Raw genomic sequence first — 9,806 nt, forward strand, 5'->3', positions numbered from 1 at the left:
TTAATAATAATATTTTAAAAAATAAAAGATGTATATATATTATATTAATATATTTTTTAATAAGTATGTATAATTTATCTAATATTTAGAAGTTAATTTATAATTTTTTTATAAAAAATAATATTTTTATAAATTTTATTTGAATTATTTAACATGATGTTTATTTTAATCTTTTTGTCAATTTTGATAACTTATCAGCTTTTACAAATCAAACACATAATTATTAATTGACAGCTTAAAAGCACATTTATCCAAACACATTATCAACTTAAACACTACACAACTTTTATGCTAACCGCTATTTAACTTAAAAGCTACTAAGCCAAACAGCCTCTAAGTTTGGATTCGCATTACCTTTCGATCTCAGGGCCGTACTCCCTGTCGGCTTGCTTGTCAGGCCAGGGTTCCTTGACCAGCGGTCTTCTGGCTCCGCTTGGCTCCACCTCGGCGCTTCCATTGAGCTGCCGTCTCGTTCCACATTGCGCACAATGCTTTCTAGTCAAAGGCTATCGCTAGAAACGCCATCAAGCGAGCACTCCTTTCGATTCCTATATTCAACCATTGCTACATTCCCTGCAATCCTTCCTTGGCCGGAAACCTTATATTCTTCGTGGACGTGAACAAAATTTTCTGCCGTGGTTTTGATCTCTCTGATGTCTTTGACTGGGAGTCGTCTTTGTTCCAGAGCTCAGACCCCCAAGTTCTCTCGAAGCAGTATTTGGTAAGTGAGAAAATACAACAATTACATATTTTCACTGAGAGAAAATAATTCAACCCTTAAGACAACAATTGGCTCCTATTTGAACAACAAATCATCATCTATGAGAAAATACAACAGATGATGATGCAATCCTAAGCATTAAGATTTCTATCCTTCAATAGATAAAAGACTAATGAAATGCCCCAAGCAAAAGGGAGATATATACTAAGCTCGAGACGTTACAATCAGAAATGAGCAATTTTACCGTTACTACCAACAAATTTAAACCAAATAGGGGATTATATGGTAATCCAACCAAAATCAACAAGAATCCAGAATTAACTCCAAAAACCAAATTGGGTACAATAGAGAATATGTTCCATTCCAAACTGAATATAGAGGAACACAAATTACATGGTTTCACTCACTTGTACATGTTGCAGGTTCTCATCAATAGCTATAAGAAAAAAAAAAAAAGAACAACACGACAACACAATGAAACAAATAAATGACTTGATGTATTAAACAATGCTATTGTACATTGAATGATTCTGTGAAAAAATACAACATAAAGGATACAATCCTAAGCCTTGAGATTTCTATTCTTCAATAGATAACACTGGAAATGCCGCAAACAAAAGGGTAATCTTAAAGCAGGCTAAAGAATATGGTATTTTTACATCAAAGAGAAAAAGAAAGAAAGAGGAGGTGATGTAAGGAACAAAATGACCTGTTTTATCTCCTGGGAGGGTGGTCAAAAATAGGGTTCATTTCGATTTCTGCCCCTCCAAGCTCCCTAAGATTCCCGAACTTCTCTGCTTCTCTTGCGATCTGGGTATCAGACGGTCTATGGTACTGAACAAAAATTTTTACAACAAAACGAGGAATCAGCGCTGCCACTGGAATGCCAAGCAAGCACACCCAGAAGAGTCCATCCCCAACAAGATGAAAGATAGCCCTGCAAAGTTATTTTGAGACTCACAAACATTAGGCTTTGAGCTACTGCTGCTGCATTTACATATATACATCATCTACAGTGCATGCTTGTTGCTTCATGATGCATCAAATATGTGAAAGACAAATTAGCAAACAGCTCTTACCAGTAACCAGGCAATGTAGGAAAGACATCAATTATAATGACACAAATGCAGGTTGCAATTATAGATCCCCAAATGCTTGCATGAGCAATCCAATTCCACCGAACCACATCCATAGCTAGATGGACATTAACCATAATTACCACTGCAAGCGTCCAAAGATCTCCTATACTTGGCCCATCAATTGTGGTCTCCCAGTATGCAAAGAGGGGTAGAAAGAAGGCGGCCATACTTTGCCACAAAGTGTCTGCAATTGTTAGCCAAAATAGTCTCGAGTTATAGCTTTCATCTCTTTGTCCAGCCCCATAAAGTTGAGGATACTTTAGGAGGATCCTCCTGCTTAGATCCTTGTCCAGGATGCCAATCACAATTGTAGGCAATGACGTGTAAATTACTGAATACAAGACACTGCTCCATTCATTGATAGCTGTAGTCAAACTGAAGCAAGTGAAAAGCACATACCTGCACCATACAATTAACAATAATATCAGCGATATATGAAGAAAATTTTTCTTTATTCTCTTTAGTGCATAATCCCTGTTTAAACTAGACAGAAAAGTTTTCAGCTTGATTGTACTGTTATATCCATCCTCTCTGCTAACTCAACCTACCGTATTTAACTACAGTTACTGAAATTTCAGTGAAACAAAAACACTGGGTAATTGTGCGACGTCTAAGTGATATCTACAAATGAATCAATAAAATCTTCTTCACTTTAGATTTAAATATTTTCTTTAGAAAATGCACAAATTTACTGACCCTTTTATCCCTATCGCATATCCAATTTTCGATTAGACTTCCATATCCAAATATTTCACATTCAGATTGCACCAGCCACCAGCATTAAATAACCCTTTTTATTTTCCCAAGATAATATATGGAGTATTGGAGGGAAGAAACGATCCAAACCAAATAGAGGAGGAAATGAAGAAACTTGGCCAGAATAATGGCCTTGTTTTTATAATTAGAATAATCTGACAAAAGGGAGAAGAATAAATAATATTAATACAGATATAAATATACACTTTGAAACAGAGAAAAAAGTACATTTTGATGCTTTGACAAAAAACATGTTATATTTCCCTATCTATTCAAAATCAGTTGAATGTGAAGTCTAATAGTAATACAATGTCCTCAAACTTTGTCAGCTAAGCTGATTCAAGGTTAGATGATAGGTTTTCAATTTTAATATAAATGAAATTATTGCACTCACCAGAATAAGACAAGAACAAACACTGCATTCCTGTAAAAATTGTATAATATCATGTAGCCCATCCGCTGGTAATTCCAATGTCCATGGACAAATAAAAGAGGAACCAAGAACCTAAACTGTCCCATTGCAAAATCTGATGCCATGACAGCTTGCCTACCCTCTTGCCCACTGATGCCAATGCCCACATCAGCCATTTGGATCATTGAAACATCATTAGCACCTGCGGACATCCAACGGAAACTATTATTTATTTATTTTGCTAGGTAATGGAAACTATTATTACCAAGATACAATCTGAATAGGATAGATAAAATGCTTTCCATTATTTTTATGTGACTCGGTCTATACTGAAAAAATAATAAAGAACAGAGAGAGAGAGAGAGAGTACCATCCCCAATGGCAAGGGTCATGTCATCTGTTCTATTCTTTATGAGTGCAACAATTCCAGCTTTTTGCAATGGAGCCACACGGCAACATAGCACAACAGAACATCTACTTGCCAGTTGAAAGAGCTGAAAAGTAGAGAAGAATTTTTCAAGTCAGCATATAGCACATCTCCAGAGGGAGAAATGAATTGGAAGTTCAGGGGCACACGATGAGGGTGACAAAATGATTGGCTAGATTACAAATATTTACCTGCTCTTCGAGCTCAGTGTCAAGGATATAAACAAGACTTGTTCCATCAATGATCAAAGCATGTGTACGAGCATTGGATCCAGAGCTTTGATCAGTGTTGTGAAAAGCAGCAGACATAGTCAATGCATCTTCTAAACTCCTTTTACATGATTCCTTGGAGTTTTTATTAATAACAATCTGGTTCATCTGACCTGTTAGAAGTCTAGAGGAGTACCCAATGGAAATGGCAGTTTCTTGCTTGTCTCCAGTCAAAACCCAGACCTTAATACCAGCTATTCTCAGAGATTCTATTGCTTCTGGGACACCTTGTTGCAGTTTATCTTCAATTCCAGAAGCACCCAATATACTGAGATTGTTTTCTATATTGCTAGCAACCTTGCGCAGTAAAGCTGCCCTTCCAATCAAAGCAGTGCTTGCTGCCTCATAGGAAGACTGCCATTCTTCAAATTCTGTAGCATTTAGTTCACGCATTCCCACAACAAGGGTTCTCAAACCCGTTGATGAGTAAGAGTGGAGATTGGCTTCAGTTGTACGTATTACATTCATGTTCAAGGACTTATCAATTACACTAAACATGGTTGTGTCAGCACCTTTTACAAAGACTTTCACGCTCCTGTCAGGGAAACCCAGTATAACTGACATCCTCTTCCGGTCACTATCAAATTCATGCAACCCCAAAACATTAAACCTGCATGGCCCAACAATAGGAATTTCACCAAAGGCAAGAGATAATTGTTCATGTCTTGGTATAACATTCCTCTTACAAAGAAAGAAAGGCAGAGTGATAAATAATTATACCACAGGCACCAGTTCCACAATTGACTGGCCTATAATTCAATGTTGATTAGAGAGACACCAGCGACCTGTCTCTTAAAAACTTTCTATTTGATACATAACAGGAAAAGCAGAGATTGCAGGGGGGGAAATGTTTCCACTCTATTCTCATCAATGCTCCTCTCCCCCTTCCCCAGCTCACCCCCAAAAAAAATAAATAAAGAAAGAAATGAAGAAAGAAAGAAACTAAGGTTATGTTCAATCATCAAAACATTGGATAACAAACATGCCAGTCTCTATGTTCTGAAATAATCCTTTGATGGTAATGGCATGTGCAACAAGAATAGTAAATAATATGTTTTCCAATATTTATATATATATATATATATAATCAATATGCTTCCACTAAACAAATGGAAGCAGTGGGAGACTTCTGAGGATTGCAAAATCATCCCTTTAATCTTCCCATTGCCAATGCAACCAACCCTCCAAAAGTTATATCCAAACCTCCTAGGAACTATATTACATTAACTCTCTCATTCTTCCTTTCTTACTTGTGTCCATAGAATAGGAAAAAGGGTTAGGGTCAGGAATATGTGCGTGATACTTGGAAGGACACATTTGACAGCATAGAAAATTTTTTTTAAGGCCTTTACCTGGGTAAGGGATGGAAATCTCATTTTTTTTCTTAAGTTCCAATTAGTTCAGACTTCAGAGTACATCTGCAAATGATAATGTCACCTTGTGTTAAACCATTTAAATATTCACTATCAGACCGAGTACCTGTACCTATCTTTTGGAATACTCATCTCAATAACCAAAACTCAAGGGCTTTTAGGTGACCTTACAAATACACACCCGAACCTGACACTCATGTACCCAAGTCCATCTTACATTCCTGAAAATGGATGTCAATTTGTAACTAACTAACAATGCAAAACATTACCAAAAGGAGCATAAGTGAAAAGGTTCAAGTAATGGTTGAAGAGAGTTACCTTTGTCTTTCTCCATGAACATCTATAACAATGTGACCCGAGGTTCTTTCTATAAGCATAAAGCCATAAGCAGCAGCAGCATAAACCAATGCCTGTTCATCTGGAGATTCCCCTTGATAATCTATCAACCTCACTGTAGGATCAGATGTCTCTACAACAAGAGGCACAATTGTGTTGCAAGCAGCCAATGCCAGGAAAAAATCATTAATATGTTTTCCTTCCTCGGTATTGTTTCCACTTTTGGATAGCTGTAGAAGCTCCGGATCAACCTTCACCTTCATCTTTGGCCTCAAGATCTGCCCGTCCACTATACAAGAGACAAAAAATAAAAAAGAAAGAAATATACAGCTTGTAAGAGAGAGAAATAGATGTTCTAAGTTCAAACATCATCAATATCTCAGCAATGAAAGGAAAAATATATAATACCTTGAGCAGTGTGTCCAACTTGATCACCCTGTGAACTGGTTTTCCCACCACTGTAATCTGCTCCCCAAATACTTGCACATTGGAACTCCATCTTGTTCTCAGTTAAGGTACCAGTTTTGTCTGAGAAGACATACTTTATTTGTCCCAGATCTTCATTTATATTCAAGGCCCTACACTGGAATCTTGAATTTGAGGCTTCATCGTACATCTGATCATCTCTGATCATAAAGTAAGCCTGACCAACGCGGACAAGCTCCATAGAAATGTACAGTGAAATAGGGATCATAATTTGGAACACGATAACTGACATGAGAAATGTAAAGAATATCTCCATCCCCCATCCATAATAGTTATAGTTCTTCTGATCATCCTCAGAGAAATCTGCTTTCCTGAAAAAGGGCAAGTAATTCAGTTCGTCCTTATGGCGCCTTAACCAAACACCCGCACAAACACAGACCACAGTACACAACGCAACAAGAAACAGAGAGAGAAGAATTATCTCCCGGTTCATACGAGTCTCAAGTCGACTCCTTTTAGATGGAGCTCCAGAGCTGTTGAGCATAGCCTTTGTCTCCCTACCAGCATATACTGCAACACCAATTACCCATGTAGTGTTCTTTATCTCACAGCCTCGGAGAATAATATTAGATGGTCCAAGAGAAACCCGTTTTCCATCAATTTCCATGTTTGCCTGGAATCCATATATGTTCCTATTAGGTTTCTCACACTTTATCAACCCACTTATCTTCTCCTTCTCAGGAACTTTTGAGAGGGTCTCCTGCTTTGCATACCTTGTCTTTAAATTTGACTCCCCATCCAAATTAATGGTCTGGACATAAGCTACACCAGTTGGATCACTGGTTGAAAGCAGAACCATATCACAGGGAATAGTCCCACTGGCAGAAATTTTGAGGATTTCACCAACCTTAATATCCTTCCACTTTTTCTCTTGAAACTGATTGTTTTCCAAGACAGTTGCTAACCGATTGTTCTCGATTTTGTCAGACCGATGCCGCCTCCAGTCCTCGTATGCATCCTTGACTGCAGTAACCAAGAGCACAAAGGCTAACGGCAAGATTGAAGCTCCCCGACCAAAAACTGCGAGCTGCGGAAGCTGGTTGAGGATGGCAATCACAAGGAAGTATATGTATGCAACTCTATGGAACTGCTCAAAGAGATTGCGAGGCAAGAAGGTAAGAACAGAATATTTCGCAGTCCTAATTGAATTCCCAGCAAATTCAAACCTCTCATTTGTCTTCCCAGGATCATTTATATAGACTAGCCTCGCGTCCTCATCGTTAATTTCTTTCTGGGACATGCTAAGTGCTTCAGAATCAGCTCCTCTCGACCCATGCCTCACGGGTTTGGAACCTAAATCACTAAAGCTGACCTCCCGGAGCGAATTTGCGCCTGAAGCCCTTGACTGTATAGATGAAATACTTCTCTGGGAAGACGATGAGTTCAGGACGGATTCAGGAACTGGGGATTTATCAACTGGTTTATTGACTTCCATTAGGGCAACAGGTTTGGGATTGGCAGGGATGGGTTTAGGCAGATCTGTGGAGATGGGAGTGTAAGGAAGATCCTCCTGGTTTGAGCCTGGGGTTCGAGGGGAAGGGATCAAAAGGGGCCGGTTTGAGGCCATGATCTCATCTGAGGATCAGAAACATCCCTATTGACCGGCAAACTGAATCAATATTTACAAAATTCATGCAATACCCAGATGCTGATCTCAACTAAATCTCCCAAAAAAACCAACCAATGGGAAGTTGCGTCCGTACAGACAGTGCTTAGGGATACAGAAATGTTGGTTCACTAAGCAACGCAAAGCCCAACTAGCAACCAAACACAAACAATTTTGTGAAGAGACAGACGGAGGAGCAAAGCTACGGATTTTATCTACCTATTCAGCTTTTTCTGGGTTTCCAAAACCCGGGCAGGGAGGGAACTTACTTTCTGGTCGACCAAGACACCCCACTGAAGATAACAGAATCCTGTTTCTCACTGTCGAGCTGCCAAGCTTGAAAGGGAGAGACAGAGAACAGCCGGATCGGAAGAAAAAGGCGATATCTGAGCGAGGGAGGAAGAGAGATAGATGGGATTTTGAAAGGTCAATGAGGTTCCAGAGAGAGAGAAGGGCGACGACTGCAAGAAATTGGGTAGGAGTCGTAAGAGGTGGCGACAATAGGATCAAATCGGACACCCAAAATCTCAATAATTCACAGGAAATCGAAAAGTCCTCAAAGGAGAGAGAGAGAGAGAGAGGGCAGTGATTAGTTGTCGTCTTCTAGTTCTAGAAGACGGAGGAGGAGAAAAGGATTGGTTTTGATTATTCGTGTGTTTTTCATCTCTGACGTTGTAATTGCGGTTGTTGTTGCAATAAAGGAATAATAATAATAATAAACAAAAGGGTGCAACGTTTGATTATGCAGAAGAACATGGAAATGAAAAATGAAGACGAAGATGAAGATGAAGATGAAGATGATAATGATGATAATTGAAGCGGGTGTGGTGTTGTGGGCACAGTGGGGCTGTCTGAATTTGACCGCCACCGGCGTCCTTCTTCTCCCTCCTTCCTTCTTCCTCTCATAATGTCGCTTTTGTTTGATTTTCAAAACCCAAACCCAAAGCAGCCACCCAACAAAGCTTCCTCTTTTCCCATTCCTCTTTGCTCATTAATCATGTTATCATTCCATCCATTTCCACCCCCTTTTTTCTCATTTTCTTTTAATCTCAATCCCAACCAAACTGATATTTTCTTTATATACAATGTGATGAAGCATTTTTAGATAGATACATAGATGATCTTCAAATTTAAATTTCTTAATACCATGCAAAGAATACTCATCACTGTAGCGTTGCGTTTGATTCTTGGCTTATATTTTTGTGTTTTTTTGAAGAGACCCGTTGCTGTTGTAAACCGCAACAATGAGGGGAAGGAGGTCAAGATTGCGACCCCAACTTGAACAGACGGTCAAACTCAGGGTTCCTGTCAATACTTAAAAAACAAACAAACAAACAAAATACCTTTAAACAGAGTTTGTGCAAATGTGCACGGAATCTCTTCGCTGTCAGATTTGTATTCAAATTGAGGAATGCAATGCGCTGAATAGCTGACTGCCCTCCATCATTCATGTCTGCCCTCTAGATGATATATATATATATTTCTAGAAACATATTAATCACACGAATAAATTCATATAAATTAAAATATTAAACGTGTATTATATAATTATTATAATTTCCTAAAATTATTATGAATTTATGTGTTGCCTCGGTTTGTAAAGAATATTATTGATCATTATTGGTAGGTAATATATATATATGTATATATAATATTATTGTTTCAAAGGTGAAATGAAGCACGTGGGGAGAATCATAAATAAAAGATAAAATTATTAAAATTATCAAGTAGCATGAAGAACAATAATATATAATATATTTGAGACTGCGCATGCATCTCCCTCTATTGTCACATCAGAGGCGTTGTTGAATAGCCTTTTATTAGTTGTCATACGTTCTCATTTATTTATTTTATTATTTCTTGCCTCACCACTATGATCTTGGCATTTTTATTTTTGCTACATTAATAATAATACCTTGCATAATGTTCAATATGCTAAAGTTTAATTTTATATTAAAACAAAAATCTAGAAACAACTGAAAGGAATGTCAATCGGCCCAACCCAACCCAACCCAAAGGGGAAGCTCAGGCATTGACTTGAAATTTTTGTCAACATTCAAAATTAGGAAACCGACAGCCAAAGTTCATGGTGCAAAGAACAGAGACTTTTACCGAAAAGGCTCGAAATAAAATACCTACTATATCGAATATAAACACCTTTACAAAAACTAAGGCTTGGGTAGTTATAAAGAAAAAAATCATTTTTTTAAAGGACACTAAGCTAGGACTATGAAGACCAGGTTAAAATAAAAAAATAAAAACCTTTATTATGGGTGTCCAT

At 38.0% G+C, this 9,806-nt stretch overlaps 1 protein-coding gene across 1 annotated transcript; it reads right to left on the reverse strand.

Moving 5' to 3' along the window:
• Positions 1 to 1,196: 1,196 nt before the first annotated feature.
• LOC127802070 (phospholipid-transporting ATPase 1) lies at positions 1,197 to 8,473 on the reverse strand. Its single transcript, XM_052337746.1, has 7 exons — positions 5,842 to 8,473; positions 5,416 to 5,722; positions 3,647 to 4,334; positions 3,399 to 3,522; positions 3,011 to 3,230; positions 1,801 to 2,259; positions 1,197 to 1,658 (listed from the first exon to the last, which is right to left on the reverse strand). The coding sequence occupies exons 1-7, from the start codon at positions 7,484 to 7,486 to the stop codon at positions 1,436 to 1,438; spliced, it is 3,666 nt and encodes a 1,221-aa protein (XP_052193706.1). The 5' UTR covers positions 7,487 to 8,473; the 3' UTR covers positions 1,197 to 1,435.
• Between the last annotated feature and the right edge of the window lie 1,333 nt (positions 8,474 to 9,806).

The sequence above is a fragment of the Diospyros lotus genome, chromosome 5, assembly GCF_014633365.1.
Source record: "Diospyros lotus cultivar Yz01 chromosome 5, ASM1463336v1, whole genome shotgun sequence".
Lineage (NCBI taxonomy): Eukaryota > Viridiplantae > Streptophyta > Magnoliopsida > Ericales > Ebenaceae > Diospyros > Diospyros lotus.

What these genes read in the sequence shown, in the direction of transcription:
- LOC127802070 (XM_052337746.1), bottom strand. Translation starts at nt 7,486, where the DNA reads ATGGCCTCAAACCGGCCCCTTTTGATCCCTTCCCCTCGAACCCCAGGC. An exon ending in GACCCTTGCCATTGGGGATG is followed by an intron (nt 3,231 to 3,398) that starts GTACTCTCTCTC and finishes GGATGTCCGCAG; the next exon opens with GTGCTAATGATGTTTCAATG. An exon ending in CCTACATTGCCTGGTTACTG is followed by an intron (nt 1,659 to 1,800) that starts GTAAGAGCTGTT and finishes ATAACTTTGCAG; the next exon opens with GGCTATCTTTCATCTTGTTG.